General features: G+C 45.4%; 3 protein-coding genes across 4 annotated transcripts; 2 read left to right on the top strand and 1 right to left on the bottom strand.

Annotated features, from left to right (window-relative positions):
* Positions 1-1,001: 1,001 nt before the first annotated feature.
* Positions 1,002-6,251, bottom strand: dmap1 (DNA methyltransferase 1 associated protein 1). 2 transcript variants are annotated; one of them, XM_057037914.1, is made up of 11 exons: positions 6,115-6,251; positions 4,571-4,699; positions 4,301-4,392; positions 3,982-4,177; positions 3,680-3,838; positions 3,409-3,576; positions 3,087-3,272; positions 2,879-2,950; positions 2,260-2,332; positions 1,738-2,078; positions 1,002-1,658 (listed from the first exon to the last, which is right to left on the bottom strand). In XM_057037914.1, exons 2-11 carry the CDS (start codon positions 4,664-4,666, stop codon positions 1,599-1,601), a joined length of 1,443 nt encoding a protein of 480 aa, XP_056893894.1. In that variant the 5' UTR covers positions 4,667-4,699; positions 6,115-6,251; the 3' UTR covers positions 1,002-1,598. The 2 variants fall into 2 exon arrangements, with proteins under 2 accessions (XP_056893894.1, XP_056893893.1); XM_057037913.1 differs by lacking the exon at positions 6,115-6,251 and adding an exon at positions 4,818-5,014.
* Positions 5,359-11,431, top strand: hnrnpm (heterogeneous nuclear ribonucleoprotein M). The gene is made up of 16 exons (XM_057037917.1): positions 5,359-5,656; positions 6,144-6,325; positions 7,687-7,739; positions 8,389-8,396; positions 8,482-8,575; positions 8,648-8,875; positions 9,067-9,220; positions 9,297-9,346; positions 9,425-9,482; positions 9,563-9,667; positions 9,746-9,808; positions 9,890-9,961; positions 10,053-10,154; positions 10,249-10,817; positions 10,899-10,950; positions 11,023-11,431. The coding sequence occupies exons 1-16, from the start codon at positions 5,538-5,540 to the stop codon at positions 11,184-11,186; spliced, it is 2,073 nt and encodes a 690-aa protein (XP_056893897.1). The 5' UTR covers positions 5,359-5,537; the 3' UTR covers positions 11,187-11,431.
* Positions 11,432-11,704: 273 nt separating this feature from the next.
* Positions 11,705-16,539, top strand: timm44 (translocase of inner mitochondrial membrane 44 homolog (yeast)). Its single transcript, XM_057037916.1, has 13 exons — positions 11,705-11,792; positions 12,175-12,279; positions 12,496-12,699; positions 12,781-12,861; positions 12,971-13,120; positions 13,283-13,413; positions 13,573-13,658; positions 13,871-13,963; positions 14,185-14,309; positions 14,475-14,525; positions 14,643-14,732; positions 14,807-14,917; positions 15,815-16,539. The coding sequence occupies exons 1-13, from the start codon at positions 11,763-11,765 to the stop codon at positions 15,932-15,934; spliced, it is 1,377 nt and encodes a 458-aa protein (XP_056893896.1). The 5' UTR covers positions 11,705-11,762; the 3' UTR covers positions 15,935-16,539.
* The last annotated feature ends 613 nt before the right edge of the window (positions 16,540-17,152 follow it).

Here is a 17,152-nt window from a genome sequence, read left to right as displayed (position 1 = left end):
TGTGTGTGTGTGTGTGGAGGGGTCTTCATCATTCACACACGACTGGTGATGCATCCCTGCCCACCGCTTTTCAATTTTGGTCTGGTATTTATTAGCAACCTCCGCTTTTCTCCCGTATAACTTCAGACAAGTCCAAAAACTGAGGGTGGGGAGGCGAGGAAGACCTCCCCCACCACCCCCCCGTGTTGATGAATGGATGAACGGTGATGAAATGAAGATATCAAGAAGGTGGGGGGGGGGGAGCATTAATCCAACACCAGGCTGGTTGGGAGAGAGGGAGAGGAAGGGAAGGGGAGAGGGAGGGAAAAGAAAGATAGCCTCTCGGCTGTGTTCTGTCAAGGGAGAAATTACACATTTACGGAGGTTTTTTCAAGCCACGACGGGCTCCATAGATCAAGCCGCTGGATTTATGAGCCAATTTTCAACATGAAATATAGACAGTGAGCATATATTTTACCCGTGTTTACTCGCCTCCTCTGTGTGCGGCTTTCAATCAAAGCCTTCACTCCACTTTCCTAACATCCATGATTAGAGCCGTTAAATGAGGATGTTATGAACGGCGCCATGATGGAGCTCTGGTTTGTCAAAGATGGGCCCTGAAGTCTTCAGCGCATCGGCAGGGGACAATTTCCCACCTATGAAATGCAGCATACAGATAAAAATACACAGTAGGTCCTCATTTGGCCAAAGAGGTTCAACATTTGCATAGAAATTAACACGGGCTAAACGGCATAATGGACATGTAATTAGCAATAATGTAGAGGAGGCATCCTAATGAAGTTTCAGTGGCTGTGCCAACCCGAGAATGATCATTGCTTAATTATCATATTAATGAAGTCATTAGTTGTCACTTAACTTAGATGACAGGTGAGGCAAGAGTGTCACGATCTTACAATTTCCTCAGTAAACGTATATTCAAGGCTAACCATCGGCAGGTTAAGATCCCATCAGAGAGAGCGATGGATCCTGGAAATGTGAAGGGATGAATATGGATAGCAAAAACCAAGACAATCAGCTTTATTATATTGACATAATCATCTTCAGGGTCGCCCGAGTACAAAAAACCCCCAGAAATTTCCCCCACAAGTGGAACATGAAGAACAGGCAGAAGAAAGAGGCACGAGACCCCCGAGTGGTGACGGGAGGCTGCAGCCAGCGCTAAAGGCAGACGTACAAAAACACATTTCCAGTAAACACTACGGCATTATTGGTCTACAAAATCCCCTGGAACAAGCTCAGGGGGGGGTTGTCCAGTCTGAGTCTGTTCTCGCGTTCCAATTCATTTCAATTACCCGCTCACTTCCACCTTCTTCCCTGTGTCCTGATTAGCTCAGCCTGGCAATTTACAGTTGATCTGGCCTCATCTGAGTCCAGCGCTGGTGGAGGCGGAGAGTCCAGCGGTAATGGAATGAAATGTCACTCAGTCGTTGCCTTTGTCACAAAAGATGCTAAAAGGAGATGAGGTGGGGTTGGATACTCATTGGTGGGGAAAAAAAACCAGCCGTTGTTGGTGGAGCATTCAGCTGTCCTGCTCTTTTGGGTCCTCTTTGGCCTCAAACCTGCGGGCACCTGGGCTGGGAACAGACTCCACCTGTCCCTCACGGCTTCTTCACCTTTTTCACTGAAGATGAGCTTGATGCGGACTCTCTTCGTTTCCGCTGCAATGACATTAGAGTCAGGTCAGGCTTTTAGTTAGGTGGGGAACAACCGCCACCGAAGCCAACGCTGCAAACATACCGAGTTAGGAGTGAGGGGTGCTCCCACGACGTCGATGATCTGCTCCTTGGCTTCCACTTTGATATCATCTGCACTGGGCCAGGCCTGAGCTTCACCCCCTGGCAAAGACGCTCCGCCGCTATTAGCAGCGCCGAGTTCGCCTATTGTGGTGGCTAGGCCCGACCCCAGAACTCCTCCTCCCCCTCCACTGGCCTTCAGCAGGGCCTCGTAGCGATGCCGCAGCATCTGCTGTTCGTATTCACAGTTGCTGTGGGCCTGCTTGAGCTCGTACAGGAGCACCAAGTCGCTGCGCAGCTCGTTGAACATTTGAACGATCTCTTCTGTGGGCATGGGGTTGAGGTCTGGATGGACGGACAGAAACACAGAAAGAACTGTTTCACTTCTGTTTGGTGAGAAATGCAGCCAGATTAACCTTAGAACAGAAGCTAAGCTCACTGTGATCTCTAGTGCCGTTATATTTCCATGATTTGTGAGTTTAAGATGCAAAAGTGTTTAAATCTTGGGAGACTTCTGATCACTTACCCACTCCTTGCTCCATCAGAATCTGCTCGATGGCCTTTATCTTCTTCTGGCCTACGGAGCTCGGCAGTTTCATCTGAATCACAAACATGAAGAGAAAAGAGATAAACCCCGATGCTCATCACAGTGTGAGTTAAGGAGATGGGAACATTAGGATAACAGCTCCACCTTGGTGCTTTTAATTTGTAAGAAATACACTTGGGCAGGCCAGATCAAAATGTCTTTATCCACTGAGGTCTATCTGACTGATTTCCTGGGGGGCTAACTCCACTCCTTTGACCATGCTAATGCATTTTCCATAGAGAGAAGCAGCTCCTCATCAGTCTTAAAGATAAATAAGAGTCCCCACGCTAGCTCTTACAGATATTAGCAAGTCACTAACACGAATTAATCATCTCACAGGTAATGAGAGGTAGCTCGACCACAGTCAGGCATTTTAGCTTCTCTCATACATCAAATGCAGCGTCAAGCCTCAATAAAATTCTGCTGCTGATCACGGTGGATCACAAATAATGGCAAAAATGTCCTAAATCTGGAGTAATTTGTGCAGTTTGGTTTCTTTTCAGACTTGATGTTTAGGCAGCTGTTTTAGGAAGATCTGACTGTACTAAACTGTACTAACCCTCTGACTGCGCAAAGTGACGCCCGCTGATTTGAAGTCGGGGAACTTGATACCTGCCGTCTCTGGAACAGCCTAAGAAAAAGAATAATTGATGATAAAAAGTAAATAAATACACAAGCATTCTGAAAAATGGATAAACCTGCCGTGTAGAAAGGTTTTCACGTGAATAAAAATGTTACTTTGCTCCCTTTACACGTGCAGAACATACCGGCTTTTCTGTCTCTCTTTTTTGAGGAAGCTTTTTCTTGGAAACCCTCTTTTCAGCTCGTCTTAATTCGGTGGTTGTGTCGGCTGCTTTGATGAGTTTCTGTAAATCCTGGGCCTTCTTTTCGCGTTCTTTCTTCCTATTCTCAATCTTCCTTAGCTCCTGGATAAGATATTCCTCTTCTGCCACCTGCAGGACAAAAGTGAAAGTGCGATGTTTAAATTCTTTTCTTATTTATTCGTAAAACATTCCCAACTGCGACCACAAAGGTAAATATTTGACAGTAATGACAGGCTGATACAAAAGTTGAGAATAAAAGTCAAACCTGCTCAGGCGTTCGATTGAAGAGCTTCTCTAATTGTTCTTTGCGGCGCCTCTCATGGCCAGCATCAAAGATGTAAATCTTGGGATCTGTTCCCGAGGGCGCCCGCACCTTGGTCAGCTTACCACAAATACTATAATACCGTTCTTTTAGGTCCTCGACAGATCGTTTCTGAGTAAAACAACAGGAATTTCATGGAATGACATTTAAAATACTTTAAGTGTTGAAGAATGAAATCAGCACAAGTGTAGCAGACCAAAGATGGAGCAATTACCCGATATTGTTGGTGGTCATAACGATCATGAACAACTACAAAACGCAGATCGAAACGCTTGCACAGGTCAAACAGGTGGTCAGTCTCAGCTTTAGTCCAGCCATCGTCATGGAGATGCATTTGATACTCCTGTTCAGAATATACTGGCACTTGTACTGTCTGTAAAGGCAGACAAGAATAGAAATAGAGATTAAGCAAACAGAAATCAAACTGCAAATAAAGAAAATAAAGATGCTGAGCCAAAGTAAAAGCACCAAATGTTCGTACGGTCTAAATGATATGTGATTAGAAAAAGTGTCTACCTTGTTAAAGCGGGCAAAAGGGTAGTCTTTTCCTTCTTCTGCTACGCGTCTCCAGTGGTGGAATATAGCTCCATCTCTGCGGGCTGGATTTGTAAAGGGCATCCACTTCCAGGGACGAACCTTTTTACAGCCCAACTTGGCTTTAACTGTTCTATAGCCCTGAGTCGTATCACTTGGCAACAATGGGGGCGCATCTCTACAAAAAGCAAATATTCAAAAAGTCATCAAGCTTTACCAAGGAAATGTGGCACTATCCCATACAGCTAGCGAATGCTAAAGAGCACTGAGGTTTTGTATTGGGTTTAAAGGAGTTACGTACTTTTTATCCGAGTAGAGCAATGCATAGACCTCTCTGTGCATCCCCTCAGGTCTCTTGAAGGTCAATGTTTCCGTTGTCTTCTTGGATTTTTTCTAAAACAAGCAGAAGCAACATATAGGACACCAAGACACTAGCTTTGATGTGGATATGATTTTAAATGAATTGTAAGAATTGTAATCATAAATTAAATATTGGTTCAACAGCACATGATAGAAAATTAGAATTCTGAAAAACAGAATCAAACGTTATTGCAGGAATCTTGTCTCTCACCTTGTCTGAATTGATGAGATCTTTTTTGGTGATGGGACCGTCATTTTCTCCCCCAGTCAACTCCAAAATATCCCTGACATCGGCACCCGTAGTCATGGCCACGTAGTTTATCTGTTACTGGCTCTCAACCTATCAAACAGAAATGGTTTAAACATACTGTATCATACATTCATAATACCCATCAAATGTATTTACTAGCCACAAGCCTACGCTAACGTTATCATTTCAGATGTAATCAAAAACTTACGTTAAAGGTGTGGAAACCAAAAAGATACAATGGCTTGCAATTGTTATAATATATTAATATTTAAAGGACACGTACACATTAAATACAGGTAAAACAAACACTAATGTTGACAACCTATTGTTACAGCTACATGAGTAGCTAGCATGTGCAACTAGCCACCATGACCCGCGCCTAACCCGTGCTAAATAATTGGCTATCGCCGCCGTGGGGCAGGGCGGGGAACTGCATTTCTCAATTTTTCTATCTATAAATACGTTTAAATTACGACACAACTATGCTAATAATAATCAATTATTATATAAAGTAGCGAATTAAAACTATGGAATTTGACAGTTAGTAAATTCACTGCTTCAATTCAAACATTATTACACAATTTATTACATAACCCACACATACGGGCATAATCACAACATAAAGGAAATACGGTATAAATCGCCAAATTATAATGTGATTATTTCTTTTTTTGTTTTGCATTAATCCTATTCCACAAATGTTTTTATTTTTTAACACCGGATATAGTTCGCTGGCTGGCTCGATTTTTCAAAAAAAATCCCAGAATCCTTTGTTCTGACCTCCGCTACTAACCGCCATTTTCCCTGGCTGGTGTCGCAGTCGTGGTGTGGGCAAATTTTGCAGACTCATTTAGGTAGCCTTTCTTGTTTTCAACCGAGATCGTCAGTCCTAAACGGTCTATTTCAGCGTGACCCCGAATTGCACAAGATGTCCACCGAACAGACCGAAAATACTATCGAAAAGGTGGGTCAGCCGACACCGCAACAACAACAGCAACCGCCGCAACAGCAGCAGCAGCAGCCGCCGGCGGCGCCGCCTCAGCAGGGGTAAGTCCATTCAACCAGGTCCCTTTGTTGCTGTTGACCAGGCTGCAAAACTCTACAAGGCACGGATTTTTGATTCAATCGATGACTGATTTTAATTAGTTTATACGCGTTATAATTTGGATTGGAGCGCGGATACCAACGAATAATTATGCTATTCACGGTGGCCAGTTGGGCCCGCTACGTTAAATGGTCAACCTTTTCGTATGTAACCTTTTCTCATTGCTATTTCGTTCGTTAAAGAAACCGTATGCATGCTCCCTGTTGATTTACGTGCACTGTGAACACAGAACTCATTATAAGAGCATTGAGAGGTGGGGGAAAAGAAACCCGGAGTAGGCCCAAATCCCGTGAAGAGCCTAAGATCCAAGCTGCTAATCACACTTTGCAGTCGTACTAAATCGCCCACTTGTCAAACCTAATTGATTTGTAACAATCGTAAGACATTATCGTGTGCTTACTGCTGCTTTCTGTCTTATCCGATCTGCAGAGAGGTGAACGGGAAACTCAAGCATGAGCCGAACCCAAACAGGAAAGAGAGGCCTCAGAAGAGAGGTGGAGGCGCGCGGTACGAGCCCTATGGAAACGTGCACAAAAGATACCGCGTTTTTGTCAGCAACATTCCCTACGACGTGAAATGGCAAGCCCTGAAAGACCTCATGAAAGAAAAAGGTATGGTTCAGAATGACGCGCTTCCACGTCATCACCAGTGGTCACTTTGTTTGAGGGCTGTAGTTTTCAACAGCTTTTGGGGATAAATGCGAGGATTGAAGGTGTTCAGAGTTACTCGACATACTTCTGGGGTCATGTGAGTCTCTCAGTTGTGTGTGCATGTGCATTGGATGCAGCATGCACGTAAAGCAGATACCGCCCATGTAAGTCCAATGGGCTGGGGTCGATTGCAATAATGAAAAGCATATGGTCATCGAGCATTAATTGCTTCCAGTTGCAACATTTTCCGCATTAATGTTGTCTCAGAATTTATCCTTGAAAATATAAGGTTGAACCGGTCACTCTTTAGTCCGGGCACTTTGAATTTAAGTGGGGTTTTTTTGCGTAAACATCTCTGAAACACTGAATATGTATTTACGTGATGTATCCATAGCTGTGGAATTCTGGAAAATGGTGGCTGTACCTTCAAAAATGCATTACATTGGCATTACTCGACGCTAAAGCATGTGTAAAAGGGTCCATCCTTTTTTCAAAGGAGTTCCTGGTGTCTGTTTTCTGTCATTGCCTGGAGTTAAACTGCATTTTCTCTTTTAGGTATGACCTTGACAAGCAGTGTTTTCTCAGCAGATCTCCATGTTCTGCCAAACACAGCTGTGCATTGGAGAAGTTTGGGGTACAGGTCTACAAAACGAAGCATCTTCTTAGGCACTGTCCTTGTTTCTGGAGGTTTGGTGACTGATGTCTACTCGTCGAAGAGACATGTCATCTGCTGTGGTCGACGATGAATCAAAATTGCACTTCGGGGACTAGCCCACTCAATACCAGATCCTGTTTGCAGTTTCTATCCCTGTAGAATTTGCCCTCCTGCTCACGTTGGCTGTAGGTGGCCACTTATGGTCGACTGGGTGAACGTATTATATTGCAATATGCCCCGGGGTTTCCTCTGGTGATAGCTGGCAGTGAAATGGACCGAAACAGTCAACAGGTTCTGCCTGTTTGAAATTATTTGGTCACTCTCAAGGTTGAATATGTTGTTCGCGTTCATATTATCCAAAAAAGGAGGTCCGATGGCCATTTCAGTAAGTTGTCCTCCGTCACTGGCTTTTGGTGTGTCAGCACGAGAAATGTGGCAAGGACAGTCCAAGAGGTGGCATTTTATTTATTTTAAAGATTAACGCTTGCCTTTTGTAGACCTGTACCGTTTTTTTGTGGTGCTGCTGAGGTGCTTTAGGAAGGCTGTGGACTGGCAGTCTGAGCTCACTGTCATCGGTCGCCCTGTTTGTCTTTCTGCTCTAAACCAAAATTGTTCTCTCGGCTTCTCTCCCCCTTGGTGTGTGTCATCTCTGGAATCTGATTTGTAGTGGGTGAGGTAACGTACGTGGAACACTTAATGGACGCTGAAGGAAAATCAAGGGTAAGTGCAAATACATACAAATAAAAATAATCCTAGACAAACCAGTGTTTGTCAGCTTTCGTTTCATAAATCATTTTCATTGTTGGGAATTGTTCAGAGTCAAAGCAGATGCCGTGTGTGTGATACGGTGACTTGTCGGAGTTGGTATGTGGTGTCATCTGACTCGAGGTCATCCGGAGTGTTCCTGTAACAGGAATCCAATTTTCTGTGTAAACAATCATGGGGGTCGCTGTAGTTGATAATGTTCCTCTGGTTGCTCGGTGTGTTCTTTATGAAACAGCGGTTTAGGCTGTAGGAGGTTGTTGGGAGGCTGATAAATGTAGAAACTAGTGTAGAATTGTTTAGCATATAACTACCATTGGAACCGTTATCTCCAGTGTCTTTGTGGGGGAGAATCCCTCTGTGGATTTTCTGCCCGTTGGATGTTGGAAAATAGTCTAATGTCCAGTAGACGTGGAAAAGGATTGGAGTTAACATGTGAATGTTATTTTTCAGGCCTTTTGTGGCCGAGGCGGTAGACGTGGGTGATATTCCTGTGCATGCCTTTTCTGTTTGATCTATTAAGGCAACATTAAAGTTGTTGCTTCTACTGACTGACATTATTTATTTCTCCTGGTTTGGCCTGTCATGATGTCTTCAATCAATCAAGGGTTGTGCGTAAGTGATTGTAAAATATTTTTTTATTAATATTACAGTTTAAAGTTTGTTCCTCCTCTAACAACATGTGTGGATGTCTTATCAGTATTGTTGAATTTCGCACGGAGGAGCTGATGAAGAAAGCAGTGGAGAAGGTCAACAAACACAACTTCAATGGGCGGCCGCTGAAAGTCAAAGAGGTAGGACACGTGGAAGAGAATTACCAAGCCGCTTAAGTGGTGGACGTGAAGCTATTTTTCTCTTTACATCAGGACCCTGATGGTGTGATTGCCCAGAGAGAGATCAACAAGTCTCAAGGTGTTGGCCCCCAGGGGGGTCATGGTGGAATGGGCGGTATGGGGATGGATCGAATGGGTCCTGGACCTTCTGGGAGCATGGTCAATATCCCCCCGAGCCTTTTGAACAACCCCAACATCCCGACCGAAGTCATCCACGGGCTCCAGGCTGGCAGGATTGGAAACACTGTCTTTGTGGCCAATGTGAGGCTTCTAGAGTTTTCCCACAATATAGCTATTGTTAATAGAAGCTTATGTCTCCCCTACAGGGAGAAAATGCTTTTAATACCAGTTAAAAAGTCTTAATTTCTGAACTACTCTTGTTTAGAGGTAGAGTGTGGTGCAGGGAATTGTCACTTTGAATGAAAACCATTCCTTCAAATGTTTGACAACAGCTGGACTATAAAGTGGGCTGGAAGAAGCTGAAAGAGGTGTTTATCATGGCTGGCCTGGTGGTGAGGACTGACATTCTGGAGGACAAGGATGGGAAAAGCCGAGGAATGGGCACGGTCACGTTTGACTCCCCCCTGGAAGCGGTTCAGGCTGTCTGTATCCTTTCTGTGTAAAGCAGGTGTGCCTTCGTGTTTTTAGAAATGTGGCTGTGCTTTCCTTAATCACGTTACAGCTATGTTCAATGGGCAGCTGCTGTTCAACAGAGTCATGCATGTCAAACTGGTACGTACATAAAAGCCAATTTTAAATTAGAGTTTTATTCATTAAAGGCAGAATTTTAACTTTTTGGCTTTGTTTCAGGATGAGAAGTCCATGCCCAAAGATTTTGGACCTCCTGAGAGAGCACCTGCACTTCCACGTAAGAAAACCCTGGGCGGTCCAATCCTTTTTACTGGGTTTGTCAAAGAGCCCATTGGTAATTCTGGGTTCTGTGTCCAGGTGGTCTCAGTGGTATTGGCCTGGGCTTGGGGCCCGGTGGCCAGCCCATTGATGCTTCCCAGCTCAACAGAGGAGGTGGAGGAATGGGCAACATGGGCCCAGGAGGTAAGCTCACTGGTTTCTTAAGGGTTAAATAAACATGTACTGCCGGTTGTGTCTAATTTCCACCGCGTTTCCTCGTAGGAATGGATGGAATGGGCTTCGGCAACATGGGAGGGCGAATGGGAGGAGGTGGAGGAGGAGGTGGTATGTACAACAGATTGTTTGGTTTGAATGTTGCATATGACACCGGACTGGTTCTGGAGATTGATAACGTCTCTGCTGTAGGAATGGATAACTTTGGTGGAATGAATAACAACATGGATCGTTTTGGTTCTTCTGGAGTGGGCAGGATGAACGGTGAGTTCCCTGACGCGTTGGTCATCAGCAGGTGGGAACACTTGGACGTTTAGCTGGGTGATTCTAATGGTTTCATCTCTTGCATTGTTAGAGATGGATCGCGGGATTGGTGGTGCTTTTGACAGGGAGTTTGGGCGGAATGAAATGGGAATGTCTCGCAATAATTTTGGGGACTCCTTTGAAAGAGGAATGGGTTAGTATATTCAGGATTCTGATGGTACTGCTCAGTGTGATGGGATTGGGTCGCCCATCAAGCTAACTAATGTGTTTTTGTTTTGTTTGGATAGGTAACTCCATGGGAATGGACCGCATGAACTCCGGAATGGACCGCCTGGGTGGCAACATGGAGCGCATGTCAGGGATGGACCGGATGGGTATGGATAGGATGGACCGGGTGTCTGACCTAGACAGGCTGGGTTCTGGGTTTGACCGAATGGGTTCAGGCATGGACCGGCTGGGGTCCAACATGGATCGGCTCGGACCTGGCATGGAGCGCATGGGCTCCAATATGGACCGCCTCGGTCCTTCTGGGTTTGACCGTTTAGGGCCATCTGGTATGGATCGCATGGGTTCTAACCTGGATTTCGGGTCCCAAATGAGTATGGATCGAATGGGAAGCACCGGGATTGACAGGATGTCCAACAGCTTCGACCGCATCGGCTCGACTGGTGGACTGGACCGCTTCCCATCCGGTGGCCTCGACCGCATGGGCACTGGCATGGATCGCATGGGGTCAGGGGGCGTCGGTCAGTTTGACCGCACGTCTGACCTGGATCGTGGGTTTGGTGGGAACACCTTCAGGGGGACCGGAGGCCCCGGAAATGTACGAAAGGGATGCCAGATTTTTGTCAGAAATGTAAGGGCATCTCGGGAGTGTTTGCATAATTGTACCAGCGCCTTGTTGATATTAAGTGATTTCTTTATTTCTTATTTTCAGCTTCCATTTGATTTTACCTGGAAAAACCTGAAGGACACCTTCAATGCATACGGTGGGTGCAACACTTCATGGCTGCCAATAAATCCTGCCAGTTCGTGCTAAAGTTGCTGCTTCTGCCTTTCAGGCATGGTTCAGTATGCCGACATCAAGATGGAGAACGGCAAGTCCAAGGGCTGTGGCGTGGTTCGCTTCGACAGTCCCGAAACTGCCGAGCGTGTCTGCCAGACCATGAACGGCTACAGGCTGAATGGAAGAGAGATCGATGTCAGGATTGACAGGAATGCATAAACCTGAGCCTTTTGTTTAGTCTGATGTCCAGTCTCTCTCTGTATCATCTGAATTTTCCATAAACATTCACTAAATTTGTTAGGTATTTGTAATAGTCTTTTTTTTAGTTAGAAATTTAAGCAGTGCAGCTGTTTTTATTTGTTTTAGCCTAAATTTTACTTTGAGACTTTTTGGTTGTTATGCTTTACTCGGCATTGCCTTTGTTCTATAAGATGTTTTGATAAATAAACCCCAATTTGAGCTGTTTTGGTTTTCATTGACTTTTTTCTTTCATCAATAATTTTCTTTCTTCAAGAGAAGAAACCCAGTCCAGTTGACACAGAAAACTACCTTGGATACAATGACCTGGATGACTGAGAATTTACAGACTTCATCAATAAAGTTGTTGAAATAACCACATTAATCGCTAATGACATTTTTATAACCCCCGGGTTGTAGTTTTAAAATATATGCATATATATAATTGCTGGTGTTCGCACGTCTGGAACAATGAGTCATTTTGGGCTCTCGCGGCTTCCAGCGCGTGGCTATAGGAGGTCAACCCCGGAAGAAGGTCATCAGTCGCCTGCGTCCAAGATGGCGGCCTCCTTGTGTCAGTGTTATCAGGTGAGAACTTCAGATGTTACCCATTTGACATTAAACTACAAGGAGTCCCGAAGTTGACCCTAACTGTAATGCGTTAAACGAGCTTTCGTGTCTATTCCAAACATGGAGGGTTTTGCTTTGACGACGTAGCTTTTGTAGCGTTAGCTGGGGCATGTTAGCCTTGCATAGTGGGTCTGTGAACTCCGCAACGAGTAACTTTCTCGTGAATCAATATTGGGCAAATGTCGGATTCGTTCATTGTTTGCAGCGCGCTGCAATAAATAGTATCCGCTTCGTGCATTTTACCATCACTGACGTGATTTGTCTCCCCATAACTAACAAAGTTTGGAGCAGGCTAATTGCCTCCTGTTGTCGCAGTTTTCTAAAAGATGTCCAATTCCAGACATGTGTGAGAAGAGGGATTGTGGCGTTTCCTTCTTCCTACCTTCTACTCCACAACAGAAGTCATGCCTACAGGTTACGTGGGTTCCTCACGTGTACTTTGCAGGTATGAGCGCATGATCTAAGTCACTGCCATTAACTTCCTCTGAGGTTTACCTCCTGCTAGATAAAAGTAGAACCATGTCAGCACCACAAACCAACTGTGTGTCAATTTGCATCCTATATAATGTTTATCAAAGTCTTAAGCTATAGATCGTACGTCCTTCATTCTGTAAAGTATAACCAGAATTGCCGTCTGCTATGCCTTATTCACACCAACCAGAGGCCCCAGTCTCCCCTGTCAATGGTGAGACATCTGTCTGGGGAGCGAGGTGGTGGACGAAAGGGCTTTCTGGGCGAGTTTCTGGACAACCTGAAGCAGGAGCTGACCAAGAACAAGGAGATGAAGGAAAACCTTAGGAAGTTCCGGGAAGAGGCCAAAAAACTGGAAGAGTCGGAAGCATTACAACAAGCCAGAAAAAAATATGTTAGTAATTGGCAAATATGCTACACCTACAGATTTTACAGTATCAACAACTAAACATTACCTGTACAATCTTTTTTTCAGAAAACTATAGAGTCTGAAACAGTAAAAACCTCAGAGATTTTTAAGAAGAAACTGGGAACAATCTCTGAGACTGTGAAAGAGGTAAAATAGTATTACAGTCAGATAAGTTTTCTTATTCTTATTCGATACATGTATGGATGAATTCAGTGTAAAAAGCCACTTTTATGTGCATCCGCCTTCGCGTGGACAGGGACTAGAGGAGGTCAGCCGTACAGATATTGGAAAGAAAATCAAGGAGGGAATGGAGGAAGCAGCCAAAACTGCAAAAACCTCAGCAGAGACTGTCTCTAAGGGTGGAGAGATGTTCGGAAAGACTGGTGCCTTCAAGGCAATATCACAGGTATGGAGCTGTTTATCTTTGTCCAGAGCAGAACTCCTTTTTCTTATTTTATCTTAAGTTTTCATTGTTTTTAAGTAGGATTTTTATAGTGGGAAGGACAAGTGTGGAATAAAGTACATCTTAATCTTAATGTAGTTATATAAGTTTTCCTCTTGTGTTCAGGGTGTGGAGAGTGTGAAGAAGGAGATCGGGGACCTGGGACACACTGGTCCATACAGGCCTCCTGCCAGGCTCAGAAAGAGGAGCGAGTTCTCCTCTAAAGGAGCAGATGAGAAGGTCTTTGAAGCCAACGAGTACGTGTTTCTCCTGTCATTTACAACACGATAAAGAGGAGAGATGTCCTCTTAGGTTCACAAACAGACTATTTTCACTATTCTTTTTCCAAATAAGTATTTCCATTAATTGTATAAATGTCTTTGTGAGTGTCTGAAGCTTTATTTTGTGTTTTGTAGGGAAGCTATGGGTGTGGTGCTACACAAAGACTCCAAATGGTACCAGCAGTGGAAGGACTTTAAAGATAACAACGTAGTCTTCAACAGTGAGGATTGTCTCTCTTTCTCTGCCCTTTTAGGCTCTCATCAGTTAACTGTAACAAATGTGACCCTTGTCATCACTGAACTGATACCTGCTAAATTGATTGGAAGCCACACAGATCTGATAAATGTGGGTCTGCGAGCCTCTCGCGCTGTGCAACGTAGTTCTACAGTGTCCGAGCCACGGCCAAAGATAGCCCCCGTTTTTGTTTCGCAGGGTTCTTTGAGATGAAGATGAAGTATGACGAGAGCGATAACACCCTCATCAGAGCATCGCGCGCTGTCACAGACAAGATGACGGACCTCATAGGTGAGAGCTGCTGATGTACCAGAGAAGATGCAATGTCATTGTGTCCCTGTAAGCCAGAGGGCGGATTTGCACAGTTGAGTCAGCATTAAAATGTACACAGTATTTGAACAAAACTGCTGCCTCTGAGCATTGTTTCAGTTTGTTTTGCTACCCGGGTCCAATTTAATCTCATCGTTGTGCTGTCCCCTGATTTTCCTGTGGCTGTGTGCTCTGGTCTTTAGGTGGGCTCTTCTCTAAGACAGAGATGTCTGAGGTTCTGACAGAGATTTTAAAGGTGGACCCTTCCTTCGACAAAGATTCTTTCCTTAAGCTCTGTGAAAGAGATATTATCCCCAACATACTTGAGGTGGGTTTGGGCTGTGAGCTCTGAAGTTATTTCTGTTGCAGGTTTTTTAAAAACTGCAAAAATGAATAGTTGTAATATTTGTAGACGTTCCAAGCCTTGTGTGACCACTGCTATGATCTGAGCTGCTGTGTTTTCAAAGCTGGTGTTTGCGTTGTCTCTGTGTAGGCGATGATCCAGGGGGAGCTGGATGTGTTGAAGGACTGGTGTTATGAAGCGGTACGGCAGCCTCTCCGTCTGATTCTGGAGCACTTTTAGCTTTAAATGCTAAAATCCAACAGCCAACTACAGAGAGAAGCTAACAGGACCATATTGATGTCTGTGTTTTTTCTGTAGACATACAGTCAACTTGCACACCCAATTCAACAAGCCAAGGCCATGGGGCTTAAATTCCACTCCAAGATCCTGGACATCGACAATATCGATGTATGTGTCTTTGTTTTTGCCTGAGGAGAAGAATATTAGGAGCCCGTTGGTCTTAACGCTTGTCTGTGTCGCAGCTGGCGATGGGAAAGATGATGGACCAGGGTCCAGTGCTGATCATCACCTTCCAGGCTCAATTGGTCATGGTGATCCGGAACCCCAAAGGCGAGGTGGTGGAGGGAGACCCTGTAAGTTCTTGATTCAGCGTACACACAATGTGCAGAGTATTATGGGTATGAAGGGCCTGAAGAATGTTGGTTTGTGCACAGTAACTCCACGTAGCTTCACAAAACCGTGCGGGTCACCTGCTGCTCTCTTCTGGGAAGTCTTGGTTACTTTTTTGGCCTGCTGCAGCGTGGCGTGGCTGGACGAAAGCACGTCTGCCGTTTGCTGTTACATATGAACATCTTAGCAAATCTCCTCTGTCTGCTGTCAGTCATATTTTAAAGCAGGCTCTTTTAAATCTCCGATTTAGTCCAGCCAGGGTTCCTCCACAAAGCATTAGTTGAATAAAAAGTCCATTTATCCTCTCGGTACCAAACATTTGGCATCTGCCCAGTGTTCAGATTAAAAGGCTTCTGCGAAAGGATTAATGGTGGACACGCTGTTCTCTTTGATTCATCACTTATGTCTGGGCCTCAGATGACAGAGCTGCTGTATTTTTATCTTGTCACGTAACAGACAGAACCGACGTCACCTGGAGGTTTAGTCTGCTGCAGCCGTAAAACCCAGTCAGAAATTGATGATGGCTTGAATTTTTCTTTAATGTCTGCAGATGCTTTTTGCGGTGATTTAAGTAAAGAGATCGATTTTGTTAATCCAGAGTCTGGACAGGAAGTCCAGAACGTCAGCCGCACCACGTTGCTGTGTCTGCCACAAGAGGGAGACAAAGCAGCTTTCAGTTAATGAGCCAAGCTAACATTAAGGGGTTATTTTCTCCTGTGACTGGGCTCTAAATAAGAAGGCCATCTTGTCCTGTCTGTCTTTCTGTCTTGTCCTGTCTGTCTTTCTGTCTTGTCCTGTCTGTCTTTCTGTCTTGTCCTGTCTGTAATGCTGCTCTCTTGCTCACTCTCATCTCTCTGCAGGATAAAGTGCTCAGGATGATGTATGTGTGGGCTCTGTGTCGAGACCAGGAGGAGCTCAACCCGTACGCTGCCTGGAGGCTACTTGACATCTCTGCCTCTAGCACTGAGCAGATCCTCTAAGACTCCATATGCACAAAAAAACCTCCCTGCTAGGGAGAGAACACTCTGTACGCAATCAGGCCCTGAGGCTTCAACGGGGGAGGAAGACGCCTACGAGAGGAGGGAATGAGGGGGGAATGAGAGCAGCACATGACAGAAATACTGAGCAGTCGTACCGGAAGCGCACTCAGAGCTTTATTGCCTGTTTTTACCTGCACCGACACTGCTGCTGGCTTCCGTCACCGGCCGTCCGTCCTCTTCCGAACACTCCTCTGGTTGACACTAGGGGGCGTCATGCAACCACCATCCTCCATCCATCGCCCTTCATCCTTTACTGAATCTTGAGAATTGACATTTAAACGGTAATTCATTTACGCATCAAATGTAATAAAGGAAAACGTAGAAATCCAGAGATCAGATTGCAGGCGGAGGGTAGAAACATCTTCTCTGCCCTCTTCCTCTGCCTCATCAATCTCGTCCTCGTCACTGGAGGTTGGTTTTATGGCTACTCTAGATTTCCAGTTTGTATAATAATCATCCCACCTGATTGTTAAGCTGTATTTATTACAAACATGAGCCCTGTATTTCACACAGGAACTTTTGAAATTACATTTCTATCAAATGTCTTTCCTGGGTCTCATTTAAATGGTAACACTGATTTTCTTTTTTAGGGTCACATTTGAGTTCTTGCTGTCAGAAGTTTAGATAAGAGAAAGTGTCCTTTGTTTCTGTCTGCGTCACGCTGAGCTGTTGGCATCATTATCTGCCCATCTGCGGACCCTCCCCTCGCGTACGATGTCACCACCTCAATTAAAAGGCAGCGATTACAGCGTGGCGTGAGGGCGTTCGCTTTCACGCCAGCCGTGATGCCCGAGCGTCTCCGTTGGCGCCGCTGCCTCTCTCTGTCATCCGTGGCAGCTCGGCGAGGCCGCCGGGGAGGAGAGCAGCGGCCTCAGCAGGGGTCGCTCCAGCGGGTGGGGGTTTGAGGCGGGCGGGTGCGGGCGTTACTGCACGCCGCACTGTCGCCGCGCTCCCCCTGATGATGGATGCTCTCTGTCGCCCAGATGTGCTGATGCTGCTGCCGTGGACGCTCGTGCAGCCCCCCCCCCCCCCCGCAGGGGACCCTCATGGTGAAGGATATGGTTTTTCCCTTCTGAGGTGCAGATAACGACGCCTGAAACATCGGCGTCACGACGCACGGTTAACCCCCCCCCCCCCCCCCGCAGTAGAGTAGAACCT

This window comes from Takifugu flavidus, chromosome 7 (genome assembly GCF_003711565.1).
Source record: "Takifugu flavidus isolate HTHZ2018 chromosome 7, ASM371156v2, whole genome shotgun sequence".
Lineage (NCBI taxonomy): Eukaryota > Metazoa > Chordata > Actinopteri > Tetraodontiformes > Tetraodontidae > Takifugu > Takifugu flavidus.
The sequence above is the reverse complement of the archived record's forward strand: the minus strand, read 5'-3'. Positions and strand labels throughout refer to the sequence as shown.

What these genes read in the sequence shown, in the direction of transcription:
- dmap1 (XM_057037914.1), bottom strand. Translation starts at nt 4,666, where the DNA reads ATGACTACGGGTGCCGATGTCAGGGATATTTTGGAGTTGACTGGGGGA. An exon ending in ATGACCACCAACAATATCGG is followed by an intron (nt 3,577 to 3,679) that starts GTAATTGCTCCA and finishes TGTTTTACTCAG; the next exon opens with AAACGATCTGTCGAGGACCT. An exon ending in TCAATCGAACGCCTGAGCAG is followed by an intron (nt 3,273 to 3,408) that starts GTTTGACTTTTA and finishes TTTGTCCTGCAG; the next exon opens with GTGGCAGAAGAGGAATATCT.
- hnrnpm (XM_057037917.1), top strand. Translation starts at nt 5,538, where the DNA reads ATGTCCACCGAACAGACCGAAAATACTATCGAAAAGGTGGGTCAGCCG. An exon ending in GGAAGCGGTTCAGGCTGTCT is followed by an intron (nt 9,221 to 9,296) that starts GTATCCTTTCTG and finishes ATCACGTTACAG; the next exon opens with CTATGTTCAATGGGCAGCTG. An exon ending in GGACACCTTCAATGCATACG is followed by an intron (nt 10,951 to 11,022) that starts GTGGGTGCAACA and finishes TCTGCCTTTCAG; the next exon opens with GCATGGTTCAGTATGCCGAC.
- timm44 (XM_057037916.1), top strand. Translation starts at nt 11,763, where the DNA reads ATGGCGGCCTCCTTGTGTCAGTGTTATCAG. An exon ending in AAGGTCTTTGAAGCCAACGA is followed by an intron (nt 13,414 to 13,572) that starts GTACGTGTTTCT and finishes TGTGTTTTGTAG; the next exon opens with GGAAGCTATGGGTGTGGTGC. An exon ending in TTATCCCCAACATACTTGAG is followed by an intron (nt 14,310 to 14,474) that starts GTGGGTTTGGGC and finishes GTCTCTGTGTAG; the next exon opens with GCGATGATCCAGGGGGAGCT.